The sequence below is a fragment of the Vipera ursinii genome, assembly GCF_947247035.1.
Source record: "Vipera ursinii genome assembly, chromosome: 3".
NCBI classification, from domain to species: domain Eukaryota; kingdom Metazoa; phylum Chordata; class Lepidosauria; order Squamata; family Viperidae; genus Vipera; species Vipera ursinii.
Window position 1 is genome coordinate 23,492,069 of NC_139516.1, and position 15,700 is coordinate 23,507,768.

The following is a 15,700-nucleotide window of genomic DNA, read 5'->3' on the forward strand; positions in this document are numbered from 1 at the left end:
ACACCCAGGGATAGGGCCTTCTCAGTGGGAGCGCCTGCCCTCTGGAACCAGCTGCCGGTGGAGCTGAGGACTGCCCCCGACCTCCGATCATTCCGCCGGGGCCTGAAGACCTGGCTCTTTGAGCTCTCAGGCCCAGGCTGAGGAGAAATTTTAATTGGGGGTTTTAATGTATACAGGGTAATTTAATATTTTTTAATTGGTTTTTTAACTTTTGTATGGTGGATTTTTAATTCCCTGTAAACCACCCTGAGTCCTCAGGGAATAGGGCGGTATATAAATGTAACTATAAATAAAAATAAATAAATAAAGAGTTCAAGAAGTTATTGTTATTCTTGTTCAAATACACTGAAATTCAACCAGAAATAAATTGGCTCAGGATAGATACACTGACATTGCAAGATTCAGAAATTTGAACCTAATGCTATGTTCCACAAATCTTCTGTGTGCAATTAATTTTAGACAAATATGCACAGAACTGCACCGTCAGCCAGGAAAAATAGTATTCCTTATTAGAGAGCATGATAAAGCCATTAGAATGCAGTGTATCCCATCACTGGATTATTAAAAATAGCTTTTAAAAAGGCAGGAAAAAACTAATAGAGGAAGAATGCTTTGTAATAAAAAGGAGAGAATAGAGCTAGTATCATATCAGCATAACAGAAACAAGTGAAGCCTTTACTGCAAGCTAAGTATGAGTTAGCAGTATCATGAGGCTCCAAAGAAGGCAAATACAATTTTTCTGCATCAACAGAAATATAATTTCCAAATTACCAATGGTAATTATTTTATGTTACTGAGCTTTGGTCACACCCACTTCAATCATTGTCCAAAGAACTGCCGTATATAGAAATGGAACAGAAGAGACTGTGAGGAACAGAGCCATTACAAAGCTTAATCACTAGGTGGTGTTAGATTTAGCTCTATTGTACAGTACAACATCAGAATGAAGGTCTGTTCTTATCTTGTTTGTGCTGGTCTTTAACTGTAATAAAAGTTTGATTTGATATGGTATTCTTGGGGGAGGGGGGTTGCCTTGTGCAAAAGACATTAAAACAAAATCTGTTTTACTATAAGTTCAGTCTATTAAATTCAAGTCTTTAAAGTCTTAAGTAAGTAAAGATGCTAAGCACATTGATTTGTGCTTCTTAGATTGTAAGCCGCCCTGAGTCTTCGGAGAACGGCGGGATATAAATGGGATTAAAAAAATGAGTTTTAACATTCAAAATATGGGGAATTTAATAATAATAATAAAGTTGGAAGGGATCTTGGAGGTCATCTAGTTCAACCCCCAGCTCAGACAGGAAACCCTATACCATTTCAGGCAAATGGCTGTCCAGTCTCTTCTTAAAAACTTCCAGTGTTGGAACATGCACCGCTTCTGGAGGCAGGTTGTTCCTCTGATTAATTGTTCTGTCAATAAATTTGAAGGTATTGTTGCATTCAGGAACAATCCAAAATTAGGATTTGGGTTACCTGATGTTCATTTATTTTGGTCTTATAGAATGATATAGCAAAAAAGGGAATCTTCACTACACACGTGGCTGCATAACTTCTAGATCCTTAACTGCCTTTTCTAGGCAGGAATTTGTTTCTCTAGCTAAAGTGCATGAGAAAAGGAAGACATATCAGACATCTGAAAAAGTATGTTACAGAAATAAATTTATTTTAGTCTTTGTTAGCATAAGACTTGTAATTCACACTTAAACCAGGGTTTGTACATTGTACAATGCTGTGGCTTCTTTGGTTGTGATTTATTGAGCAAACCACACTTGGCTCTGTAAGCAAAGTAAAGAAATTATGCCTTAGTATGATGTATGCATGTGACTCTATTTGACATAGCCAACTCACCTCACAGGATTATTGTTGTGGGAAAAATAGGAAGAGGAAAGAGGATTAGGCAATAATTTAAGGCAGCCTTAAATTTTTTATGAAGATAAGGGAGGCAGGATATAAAATATCTTAAAAATAGTTATTTGAAGAGACCAGATAATAATAAACCTTTATTGTCAAAGTACAACATGTGTACATTGAGATTAGATAGGTAGTGAAGAAAAAGATTTCTGCCTGTTCATCAACTGTAAATCTCAAAACAATAGCTGATCTTCACAGGGTTAGAGAAGCTACAAAATTAGCTAGTTGCTAAGTAATAAGATCTACTTTATTTGTTTTTATTTTACTAGAAGACCAAGGTCCATAAATTGGAACTAGATTGAAAATAATACCTAGAGGCAGGGCGTAGATGGAAAATGATCACTCAGGGACTTCAAATATCTACTATAATCCACATGACAGATACTGGCATGGTGTGGAGGTCAAAGGGGATGGCCTTGAAGGACAGGAGGAAGAACTGCTACCCAGGCAATGGTCAGACAAAAGGGACTTCAGGCCAGGCCAACAAAACCATTTGAGAAAACATCCGGGACAAGCCCCTCCATAGGTCACACAAAGATAAATAGAAGGAGGGAGAAGCACATTTAGATTTGCAAGATTCTGTTACTACAGCTGTTACAATAAAAGTAGTCCTGACCTAGATGGCATTAGTTTCTAAGTCTGGTGTACCTAGTTGGCCTGGTACATGGTTTGTGTAGGTTAATATTACAAGTCCCAGAAGACACTGCACTGAACAAGAAGGAGAAAGACAGAAGAGAACTGGAAAAGAAGGCAGAACAGATATCTGAGAGAGTGTGATGTACCCTTCCACTAAAGTTCAATCATATCTACAAAGTGAAAACTGCCAGAGTGTTTACAATTGTGTAATGAGGCCATGATGAACAGTAAACTTTTTCTTGCTTTCCCTTCAAAGTGAACTTGGAGATAATGTTTCCTAGGAAACAAGCTCATGATCCAGCAAACAATCTGGAAGTGGCTTTGCTGAATTCCAGCAGTTACAACAAACATTGTGGTCTGGCAAGTGTGAAGAGTTAGAGTTATACATATAAGGTCTTACAGATGTAAGGAAGCTGTTCACAGCTATACAGGACCCAGCACAGCCATACACCATGTTCTTCTCCTGCTTAGAAACGTTAAGGCTACATACAATAACAGCAGTTTGGATACCAGTCTCCTTCAGGCCATCCAAAAAGGACACAACTGCATAATTGTCAATGTCCTAACAATCCAAGCACTAACGATGCAACCACAGCCAGATCAAGAATCATAGGGCAGTTCATTTTTCTGATACAACTCTGATTCAGAGGCCAATTATATGGAAATAGGCTCTACTGAAACCCAACCCCATAATGTGTCAAAACCTTAAAGTAGTGTACAACCAAGGAAGCAAGATTCACACACAATCTCATTAATCAGGTTTAATACCAGGAAAAGGAGATTAGATTACAGAATGTTAGAAACTAAAACCAGATAGCAGGAGAACTCATTTATTGATTCATTTATTCAGTTGTGAAAAGATTCTGGAAATAGTTCTACCAAGAATTTGTGGATATTTGGCACATAAGACCAGTGTCTCTATCATTAAGGAAGTTGCTGACTAATCATCAAAATCAAAAGTTTGGCTGTTGCAATTAACTTTTCTCACTCTTCTATTCTAGTTTCGCTTCCTCTTGATTTTATCATATAAACAGCTGGTATGTGCCCAGTGAACATTTTAAGTGGAAAAGTGTTCATTGGCTCTCTCTTTTCCTTTGATACAATTATACAATTATATGGGAGAGACTAAGACATTCTGAAATGATGTTGACAGAAAAGCCCAGAGAATAAGGATAATAGAATAATAATGTATTAATAACTTGGGGAGTATGCAAGGCAGATTTGGGAGAGAAATTGAAGATCAAGAGAACAAAAAGGTTCTTTGTCACTCTTTTATGAACATACTCTTTTATGGATGAACAAAAAGTACAAGTACTTCATCAACTTGGTACATGCTTTAGAGTCCAGCAGGCAAATTGAAGAGAAATGATTGCCCAAGGCAAGTTTTTAAAAATGGGTTATTAGAGAAGTGTGGGTGGGTGTGAAATCAGTATGAAATCAGTCACACTGATTCCTATTGAGCCTGAAAAAATTAATTACCCATTAAAATATTCCCTTGCAGTGCCATTTAGAATCTGTTATGTTACCACAATTCTCTTGGGATTGCCAAACCTGAGAATAATAAGCTCCTTCTTTGGGGAAAATGCTACTTAATATGAGCTCATAGTGAGGCATCGTTACTCTCAATAAGTGCATTCAAATTGCTGGCAATAACTACTAGAACATCTGGGTATAGTAAATTATTAATTGTTGTCAAGGAGATCTCATAGACTGTCTACAAAGTAGATGGGAGCATTAATAAGCAGAATATTGCAAAGCTGGCATTGGAAAAGAAAGGCTAGCTCTGTGTTTGCAGATTTCTCTAAAATAATCATAGGAATATTGGATTTGGTAGGACCCAAGAGTCTCCTGCTTTTTACACTAGGTAATGGTGTAAGGAATATGTCCAGCTACAAATAAAACATCCATAATTAAAGTTTCTTGGGAAAGGATATAAAGCAGCAATGCAATATAAGAAATTAGTATCTGGGTTTTCACTTTCCAGCCAGCAACATTTCAGGAGAGAATGGAAATTAAATCGTAATCATCAGAGGCTTCAGCTGATGATCTGACTGAACCTTCAGAGAGATAGGAAGCTAAGTAAAGAAGGGGAGACTTTGGAAAGCAGTTGAACAGGCAATCATAATCCCTTTAATCTTGAATTAAAGCAGGTGAAGATGAGACAGGAGACCCGGGAAGAACCTAGGCCACGGGTCGGCAACCCGCAGCTCCGGAGCCGCATGCGGCTCTTTGAGCCGTCTCTTGCGGCTCCCAGCCGCCCGGTGCGCATGCACCTCTTCGAACGGGCAGTGGTGCGCGCGCACCTCTCCAAATGGAGAGTGGCACCGCCCGTTTGGAGAGGTGCGCGCGCACCTCCCCGAATGGGTGGAGGTGCGTGCGCACCTCCCCAAACCTTTGTTGTAGCCAATATTTCCTCTCTTTTTTCCTTTAATACATATTGTCTCTTATCTAAATTAACATACTTCTTATTCTATCCATCAGCTATTTAGTAGTTTTCTTACATTTGTCAATAATTTTATATATTTTATTTATTTTAACATTCCATCTTTAGACCATCAGTCACCTTATAAATTTTCCCAGCTTTAATTTTACATTAATATTTAAGTTAAACATTTGAAATTTCTCATTTCCAAATTTCTGAGTGACCCCACTTCCCTTTGTCACAATTCTCTCCAAAACCTAATAATCCAGATACACATCTTATCTATCTCATTTCCATATCAACAGATTAGTAGTACAAAATAATATTCTTGTTTTCATTATAATTTCCACATATTATAGATTCAATAACCAAGATTTCTCCCATTTCAGCATTTAATACATCCTCTCTCTCCTCCTTTATATCCACTCTCTCGTGTTTAGGCTTATTATTTTATTCTTATCACTACATCCAAATATATTAATTACGTTACATCACTCTTAACATATATATGTCTTAGTCACCTTCATTTAACCTTTCTAAACAACTCAATATTTCAATTTAACTATTGATATTCATACATCTAATTTTAATTAGCCAGCATTTTTTCCTTTATCTACACATCCTAACAATCATATTCAAAATACAAATCCTGTCTATTTAGATATATTCTGTTTTAGGCCTCTTAGATATGTCCACAATCCTTCTTCAATCTTATTCTGGCTTTTTTCCTTTGCCATGTCATTTTCCATGTCCTTGCTTCAGGGTCATCAAAGAGTTCTTGTATTATTGTATCATATTGAGATGACCCTCCAATCTCCATTTTTGGAGGGTTGAGGGGTCTGACAGAATTACCAAATCTTCTCATTATTTTCTCCTCTTGGCGTAGTTGTCCTGGACTGTCTATTTTTACTTCCATCTGTTTCTCATTTTGATCTTCAAATTCCTTCTGGTTTATGTAGCAGGCTTTTTCCTCCATCCATTTTGTCAGATTTTTCCCTGAATTTTCTCTTATCTGTATTTGTTGAGTAGTTAAATCTTCTGTCAAAATATTTGGTTGTTCAATTTCTTCTGTTATGTTCTATACAGATAATTTATTAGTTGTAATCAAAATTTGAGTTTGCTTATCCAAGACGCTTTCTAGTTTTTTTCCAAAAGCTCTTATTTCATCACTGGCTGTAGAAAGAAATTGGTACGTTTGGCAGGTTATTTTCATCATAGCAGAAATTTGTTTTTGCATTCCTTCCATGGTAGACTATCACATCTGGTGCTCAAGGTTACTCTTATCTTGTTTTCTAAAGCCAAGTCTCTCTTTTTTTAGAGTGACAGATTGCAATTTCAGGTTTAGCCAAACGAAGCCTCCAAGTGCTTAGGAAATTCTTTTCAATTATTTCTTCTGTTTTAGGAGAACAAAGCCAAACTTTCAAATAAGAATAGGAAGTAGAAAGTAGATAATCAAAAGCTTTTAATCCACAAGGTGTTTTTTTTTAAAAAATAAAGTTCTAGTTAAGATCCAATTATTTTTTCAACTTTTTTTCTTTTTAGATCTCCCCTGTAAATTTAATCGCCGCTATTTCTGGAGGGAGGGCTAAAATCCCTCTTCCCTCTCCATAGGGGAAAAGTGCTTAGTAGCTTATTTAGCTGGAAAAAAAAGTTGGAATATACAAGAGAGAGATCTCACTCAGTCTCTTCCACACTGCTTTAATGTGGCCTGGTGGTGTGACTTCAGCTGTCTGCAGCCTAGTGGCCAGCCATATTGTTATGGCCCGTCTTTTCTCTGCCGGTTCGAAGGAAATGCAGGCACTAACAGGAGGGTTGCCGCTCCCCCACACTTCTGAAAAAGCCCCTTCTTGCTGGTCACCTCTCTGGGGTGATGTTTCAGCCCTTTCAGGGCCCTCCAGCAATGCAAAACTGGATGTGGAAGACAAGAGCCATCCTCCAAGCGTCCATAGTGGTCACGTCGGCAAACCGGAGGACTCTGCCTGGCAAATTTCCTCTGGCAGCTTCAGATTTCTCCTCCTTTGCTTCCTGTTTGAGAGCTGCCACGCATTTAGACACTGTACCGAATGTAGCCTGCTAGACTGCATCTTAAACAGCAGAAGAAGCAGAAAAATAAGGAACTCAAAGCACTGAAGGAAGACCCCCCCCCTCCCCAGATAGAAGAAGAAACCATGAGGCAGGAAAAATTAAATCACAAACAAATAATTAAATCACAACAGTTTAAATCCTTTAAAAAATAAAACACAAGCCTTATCTAACTCATTTACAGAGATTAACAAAACCACAAAGAATGCACTCTGGGACAAGAATGTAACAAAAATGTAGCTGAATGTCACTCGTCTTGGTTTCTTGTCATTAAAGGCTTGTTTCTGGCAGCTCTGCTTCATTATTCAATTATTCTTCAAAGTGCTGATTGTTGTGTCCCGGCTGGAAGAATCCTATCAGGGAGTATGTTCCTCCCCACAATTCTGGCAACCACGAAGGGACTCCTAGCTCACCTAGCTACAGGACCGGGCCTGAAGAACCACTACCCTGCCGGCAACAGATGCTTTGTCTGTGGGAAGAAACCTCTGTGGACCCTTCCTGGTTGGCAACGGGTATTAAAAGGAGTCTTTGAGTCTTGCACTCAACAGCTGCCTGGAAAGAGGGTAAGTACTACCTAAATTACAGTCTTTAGAAATTGGAAAGTGAGAATTGTCGTGTGTGTGTGTGTGTGTGTGTGTGTATGGCATCCTCCTCTGGCAACAGCTGGATTCCACTCCCTTTGTGTTCTTCCTAGCCACACACACACACCCCCGGCCTGCTGCTACCTTCTCAAAGCTGTGACTGGCAGGACCTGGGAAAGCAAGTAGGGAGAACTGAAGCATGGGACCTTCTGCAAATAGAGAGAGAAGCCGAGTGGGCAGCGAAAGTGTCAAAGGGAAAAAGGTTTTACTGGTAGACCAGGACCTCCTGTCAGAAGTTAATAAGCAAAACCCTGCAAAAAGGAAGGGTCCGTACCTCTGGGAAGCAAGCGGAGGTCCTCCTGGACTCTACTGATTCCGAAAACTGAAGTGAGAAAAGGAAAAGACCTAGGAAGGAGGTGCCCGTACTTACTGTGGGGAGCAGTGGAATCCTCCCGGACCCTTTTTGGTCTGTAAACTGACAGTGGAGTTCCCTTGGAAGGAGGGGTCCGTAGTCTGTAAAGGGAAGCAGAGTCCTCCCAGACCTTTTTTTTTTTTTGGTCTGAAAACTGAGATGGGGGCGAGGGTTTCACTAGGAAGCCCAAGATTCACTGGGACCTGGCAGAGCCGAATTGAATCCCTACATCAGAAGTAGGGAAACATGGGATGCTCTAGCTTGAGGGTCAGGGTAGCTCCCCATTGGAAGACTTGCTTGATGCCACCTTACTGGTATTGCTGGGCTGAACTTTCCAGGTCCAGGGGCCTGGATGTAAATAAAACCAAAGAAGAACCTAAAACCCAGATATCCTCAAAAGACTCAGAACCAAAAATTATGGCCCCTTTGCTGAGCAAGCCTGCAGCCATACTCCTTTGCTCAGCAAGCCTGCAGCCATACTCCTTTCTCCCCATCTGACTTGGTTATCTGGAAAAGGGATACTCCCATCTTCCAGTCAGACCCCCAAGCAGTCATAACCGCCAACAAATAGATTGTGGAAACCCACAATCCATCTTGGGGAGGCATGACCCAGCTACTACATGTATTTTTAACAAAAGATGAACTAATGGAACTTTTTGAAAAAACACAGGAAATAGCCAGGCGATTTGTAATAATGACAAGTAGCCCTTGTTAGAGTCAGCTGGCCCCTCAGCCACCCAGACTGGGACTATAATAATCCAAACCACTGGGATGAATACACTAGGGCCAAGGACAACCTATTAGAAGCTCTCCAATAGGAAGGAAGCCCCTAAACTGGTTTGAATTTCAACAAACTACCCAAAGGGAAAAAGATGCACCTCCCTTTGCAACACTCAAATCTTCCCAGTCCGAAAACCCAAACTAGATAGCGAAGGAAAACCTATTTACTGTTTTGTACATGATATGAGAGCTGTCAATAATCATGTGGTACCAAGACCCCCCCCCGTGGTACCCAACCCAGCCATCATAATTACAGAAGTGCCAGTGTCATCCACCCACTTTACAGTCATGGACCTTTGCGCAGCCTTTTTTAATATTCCGGTAGACGCTGCATCACAGTACCTCTTCGCTTTTACATGGGATAAACAACAATATAACTGGACTCGGCTGCCTCAAGGCTACACCGAGTCACCCACCCTGTTTTCCCAAATCTTAAAGGTAGACCTTGCTTTTATCTCCCTGCTGCACAACTCCACTCTAATTCAATATGTGGATGATTTATTATTAGCTTCAGAAACAGAGGAAAGCTGCAGGGCTGACACCTACCATCTACTGGAATGCTTGAGTGAAAGGGGACACAAAGCCTCACCCTTAAAGCTACAGTACCTAAAAAAGGAAGTGATTTACTTAGGATACATTATTGCTCCTGGGGTTTGAAAATTACCACCAGAAAGGGTTAGAACTATTTTAGAAATGAAACACCCACAAACAAAATGCCAAGTTTGAGCCTTATTGGGGATCTTGGGGTTTTGCCGCCCTTGGACCCCCTCTTTTGGGGGAATGGCAAAGCCGCTGACCCAATTAACTGCCAAATATCAGCCAGACCCTTCAAATGGACTAAGTCTTTGACAAACATTTTTCAAAGAATGAAACAAACTCTAACCTCTGCTCCAACCCTAGGTCTCCCTGACTATCAGAAACCTTTTTCCCCATTCATTCATGAAAATAAGGGTGTGGGCACTGGAGTATTAGCCCAGAAATTTGGTCCTACACCAAGACCTGTGGTTTACTATTCTATTCAGCTGGATTCAGTAGCCAGGGGAGCTGTTCCATGCTTAAGGACTGTGGCTGCAACAGTAGAATTAGTCAAATGATCAAAAGAACTGGTTTTAGGACACTCTCTTACTTTAAGAGTCCCCCATTATGTGTTTGCCATAAGACACAAACTCAGGCATTCACCCTACAGCACCTAGCCCAGTATGAAGCAGAATTATTCACTTCAGAAAACAACACCTTTGATGTCAACTCTGCTGCTTACTAATCTGTCAGATGAAGTATTACATGATTGCTTACATTTAGTCCAAGATGCTGAGCTACCACATCCCGACTTGACAGATACTCCTCTTTCAAACCCAGGCTTAGAATTGTTTACTGATGGTTCCTCCTACCTGCTTAATGGACCCCATGTAACAGGAGCCGCAGTTGTTTCTCTGCACGGAATAGCTTGGGCTTCCCCTTTGCTGCCATACTACAGCGCTCAAGCAGCTGAGCTTATTGCCTTGAGAAAAGCATGCGAAATAGCTAGGGACTGGTTCCAGGTACACTTTTGGAGTCTGTCATGTGACCAGCACCCTGTGGAAGCAGAGGGGCTTCTTAACATCTAATGGCCAAACAATTTCCCATGCTGGCCTCATATCTGACCTATTGAAAGCTATCCAATTGTCTTCATCCCTAGCAGTCATCCATTGTAGAACCCTTTCCTTTTCTTGCAGGCAACATAGAACTACTGCATTAGAATTTTTTTTCTAGCTTCCTATGGAGGTAAGGGGCTTTGATGAGTGATGTGTGCCTACACCTTGAAGGGATATGCTCATACACACACCTTAGCTTAGAGCGAAAATAGTCTGTTTGCAGGACCTTAAGGCAGCTGTGTTATTTGCAGGAATCATGTGACTGTCCTCCAAAACTGCAGTGTGATTTCAGGAAGGGGCACAGCTCTTTTCTTCTATTGCAGACAATGTGCTTTGGGTACATTTTCCACCTGCTCCAAAGCACTTTTTTTTAATTCAAAGTGCGATACAATTCTAGTGAGAACACAAACTTCCAGAAACTGCTAAAGTGTAATAGTACAAAAATACTATTTCCCCAAAACTACAAGAGTGGCTGTTTGGACATATCAGAACATTTATAAATTACAGAAGCACCATTAATGAGATGTCATTTACCATCCTCAAAGCTCTTTGCAGATGCACCAGATGGTTAGTTCTATTTAAAATATGAGATTTCCTTCTTCGTGCAGGAAGCAGATGTCATCTGGAAATCAAAGAAATATGTTTCTTCTTTCAGAAATTCTGAAAGATTTATTTTGTGCACGTTTCATGGATGGATAAATCAGATAACGGTCATATACAGTACAAATGATTGCAGATTGAACAGCCTTGTGTGCTTCTTATACATGCAGTAGATCTGGACTAAGGTCTTTTCCCACAAATTATTTATGGTGTCATTGGAACAATTTGGTAACCCCAGTGTTACCCTTGTCATAATGATGTTTTCTTCTGGCCAGGCATTCATTTACATAGCTTGGGCCTTCTATTTCTCATCCTGCAGCAATCTTTAAAACACTGCATAAGCCGATCAGATGGTTCACTGTTATATCATTAGCTCTATCACCAGAGCAAGGGTAAAGAGCCATTGTCACTTCAAATGCAGGTCCTCGTGGTGTTATATGTGATGTATTATAGTGGGAACTGAATGTTTTAATCAGTGACATCAGTCAACAAAACCCCTGCAATGCAGATGTCACCAGGTCACCAATCTTAACAAGTATGATGTTTCTCATCACATCAGGAAATGGGTTTCCCTAGCCTTAAGAATCATAATTAATCATAAAAAGCAGAGATATCACCCTGTCAACAAAAGTGCGTATAGTCAAGTCTATGGTCTTCCCAGTTGCAATGTATGGCTGTGAAAGTTGGACCATAAGAAAGGCTGAGCGCCAAAGAATTGAGGCCTTTGAACTATGGTGCTGGAGAAGACTCCTGCGAGTTCCTTGGACTGCAAGGCGATCAAACCCGTCAGTCCTAGAGGAGATCAACCCTGACTGCTCTTTAGAAGGCCAGATCCTGAAGCTAAAATTCAAATCCTTTGGCCACCTAATGAAAAGGAAGGACTCACTGGAGAAGAGCCTAATGCTGGGAAAGATTGAGGGCAATAGAAGAAGGGGACAACAGAGAATGAGGTGGCTGGATAGAGTCACTAAAGCAGTAGGCGTGAGTTTAAATGGACTCCAGAAGATGGTAGAGGGCAGGAAGGCCTGGAGGAACGTTGTCCATGGGGTCACAATGGGTCAGACACGACTTCGCAGCTAACAACAAATATAAACATTCACTTGCCTGTATTGATCTCAAGTAACCCTATATTGAAATACGTTTTTGAAGCAAGTCACTAAAGTAAAGCAGATGATAAATGAGCTTAATCAGGAAAAAAACACCTCCGTGGAAACTTTCCATCTGTAGAATTAATAATACCAATATATATGGAGGGTGCCAGTTCTCTCATCTTTATTAATAACATTGCTTATTTATTAATAACATTGTGTACACCTGAGAATTCTGGAATGTGACAATAGTGTTACAATCTTCCAAAAAGGAGTTATAACCATGTCAGCAAACCACAGCCCTGGATTAGCTGGAGATACAGGACTACAAATTAAATTGGGCCTTGTAACAAAAGATTTCCCAATCTCCAAGGGAGTCACAGAGATTCACACCTGCAAATACTTACGTTTTCTCACATTCTGCAGTTATGGATTAAATAGAAAAGGCCCATTTATTTCTTCTTTTTTCCCCATTAGATTTAGAAGCTGCCTGACTTTACAATGGCACCCATAAATGGATAGAGCTTCAATTGCACTATCACATCTTGTCTTTTGTCTTACCTGCTTTGCAGACTCTTAGTGTTCCAGAATAGATGAAAGTACAAGAGATATACAAGAGATAGTAAGTACTTTAATCTCAATTTGTCTTTAAAAGTACAGGAGAATGCTTGAGTGTTGCTCACCTCTACTGGCTGAGCGAGCCATCTTCACTGGGCTGGTCAAGTACCGCAGACCCGAAGGAAAGTTTCACACGTGTTCTTCCAGTTTAACAGGGAAACCAGTTCATTGCTCCATTATCTCTGAGTTTAAACGAGGTCCAATCCCGCCGGGAAGAAGCTTCATTCTTCTGGCCTGACTTCGCCCGGGAGTCAGTCATTCATCCATCCATCCATCCATCCATCCATCCATCCATCCATCCATCCATCCATCCATCCATTCATTCTCAGTTTCAGTAAAATGCAGCGACGTTTTTTCCAGGTCATAGCTTGATTGCTCGGCGGAACCGCCGAGGACATCTTTCCTGAAGATGAAGTCCTGAAGTGCTGATGTCCGGCTAGGTTTTTTGTTTTTTTCTTCCCCCTCGGGGGCGCCCTGTCCAAAAGAGAAGCTGCCAAGGCTACCGTAGTCCTATTGCCACACTCCCTCCGCTGCTCCCCGGCTCCGCTCTTTCTCGTTCTCCGCGACTAGTAGCAACGTTCGCTTTCGGTTCCACCTAATCTCTGCCCTTCCCTTTTCGTCTTCCGTCCCGTCCCGTCCCACCACCCCCCGTCCGGCCTTCTTCGACCGCAGCTCTTCCCCGAGCGCCGCGAAGCTTCGTTCAGCAGCCACCAGCTTGCCTGACCGCTCAGCGCTGGATCCCGGGGTCGCCGCCATCTCCGGAGAGCAAGACGTCCCGAAGATCCGGGTCGAGGGCGGACACGCAGATCAGAATCCCCGACCGTGGAGCTATACTGCATCTTTCCCTCTCTTGGTTCCACCCTTGCTCCACCGTCGAATGCTTGCAATCTTTCGACGGAGAAAAGGGAATCCCTTCGCAGAGTTTCCAAACTGCCACCAGTCGATCTTCCGATGCCTCATCACTTACTTTCCGCTGGCAGAATCCTTTCTAAGCCCGCATCCAGTCCCAGGTGTAATTGCCAGGTCTGCACTTCGAAAGTCCCTCCACTCTTGACGTCCCATTTTCCTTTCGTCTTCTTCCAGGTATTCCCCGTCCCGACGGTTTCCTTTGAGAAATTCCTCAATTCCATCCTGCACCCACTCAGGTAAACTGTTCCTCTCTCTGTCTGCCTTGCAGAAGATCCATTCCCCACTTCCTCTCTTCTCCTCCAAGGCTCAGTATAGACACGATGAAAGAAGTTGATAATCAAGTCAACACCACTTTTGACATTGATGTTCTGTGTCCAGTTAATGTAGATTTCACCGAATGGTTCCTGCCCGCTTTCTACCTCATTCTCTCTTTCTTTGGGCTTTTGGGGAATATACTGGGCTTGTGGACCTTATGCAGAAGTTCATGGAAGAACAACTGGAATCCCTTCAATGTGCTATTGTGTAACTTAGCAATTGCAGACTTGTTTTATGTGATTACACTGCCCTTCTTTGTGTCCTACTACCTTCGTGGACATATATGGCTCTTTGGCCAAAACTGGTGCAAACTAACTCGACTTTTCTTCCATGTCAACCTTTATGCCAGCATTGGCTTTCTGACCTGTATCAGTGTTCATCGTTATCTGCACATTGTGCATCCAATGAAGATGATAGGAAGATGTCAGACACTTGGCTCTTCTGTCTTTGTGAGTGTTTTGGTCTGGGTCTGGGTCACGATTCAACTTTCTCCTGATTTAACTTTTAGCAAAATGGATCTCAAGCCTGAGAAGTGCCATGACTCAACAGCACACAAAAACCTTATTTGTTATACTTTCAAATTTTAACAGTGACTGGTTTTGCTATTCCTTTCTTCATTGTCACTGGATGCTATTGTCATGTGGTCATTGTCCTCAGGAGGAACAAAAACATGGATCCTAACCTCAGGCAGAAGAGCATCAAATTGGCAATTATGGTAACAACACTTTTCTGTGTGTGTTTCCTCCCTTATCATATCTTTAGGAACCTTAACTTCTTGTCTCGAAGATGGCAACGTCAGGGATTTTGCAATCAGACTTTAAAGAATATTTATATCTTCTACCAAGTGACTCGAGTCTTGGCTAGCCTGAATAGTGTCCTGAACCCTATGTTATACTTGCTGGCCCGTGAGGATTTAGGGGTGCAGCTGAGGAAATTTTGTAGAAGCATCAGACTGAGTCAGAAGACTTCTTTCCAGGACAAAATCCAACAACATTTGGAATTAAGGCAATCAAATATTATGCTTGATAAAGAATGTGAAGAGAGACTAACTAGTCAACTCTGAATGATTGTTTTGAAGGAATATGTCATAAATGCCTACTGTCTGAATGCTCCTCCCTCTTTTCCAACATTTTTATCATTTGATGGATGCAGGTATTAATTTTTTTAATAGTTGAAAAATTGAGTTTGGAGCACAAATTAGAAGCACTATGCAAACGTGCAGAAGATGTAGAGTGAGAATGAATAGAACACTGTGGGGTAGGGCTGTGCAAGATAAACAACTAAATTTATGGCCCTGTGGTTTTATTATTTGCCTGAATTAATCTTTAACTCTGATGCATATCCCTGCCCTTATTACTTTATTATATATGTATTTTCTATGGAGGTCCTCTGAAGAGATTGGAATTTTTAAAAGTTGCTGGATTCAAAGCATCATATTATACATTACGTATAATAGTATTCTTTTTTCTCTGTGTGTGTTTACAGTGGCAGTGGGAGACCAATTTATTCAATTGCCATTAATGTATATCTATATAGCTATAGCTATTGCTACCTAGCTGGCTAGTTAGTATTTCAAATGAAATGTGAAATGTCTCTTTTTCCTTACTGGGGGCAGGTAGCCAGTGAAAAGTGCATTGGTTTAAGTTTTGCAAAACTTTTAAAAACTTTTAAAAACTCCTTTAGGCTGGGAGTGATGTATTTTGGTATCTGATGGC

At 41.0% G+C, this 15,700-nt stretch overlaps 2 protein-coding genes across 2 annotated transcripts in view; both read left to right on the plus strand.

Annotated features, from left to right (window-relative positions):
* Nucleotides 1–15,700, plus strand: part of LOC310638086 (uncharacterized protein) — an 880,437-nt gene that overhangs the window by 47,930 nt on the left and 816,807 nt on the right. The gene's annotated exons all lie outside the window — the stretch shown is intronic.
* LOC310637482 (P2Y purinoceptor 1-like) lies at nt 13,424–15,528 on the plus strand. Its single transcript, XM_083357933.1, is given in 2 exon segments — nt 13,424–14,543; nt 14,546–15,528. Coding segments are annotated over 2 exon segments (1,056 nt in total). The 5' UTR covers nt 13,424–13,990; the 3' UTR covers nt 15,049–15,528.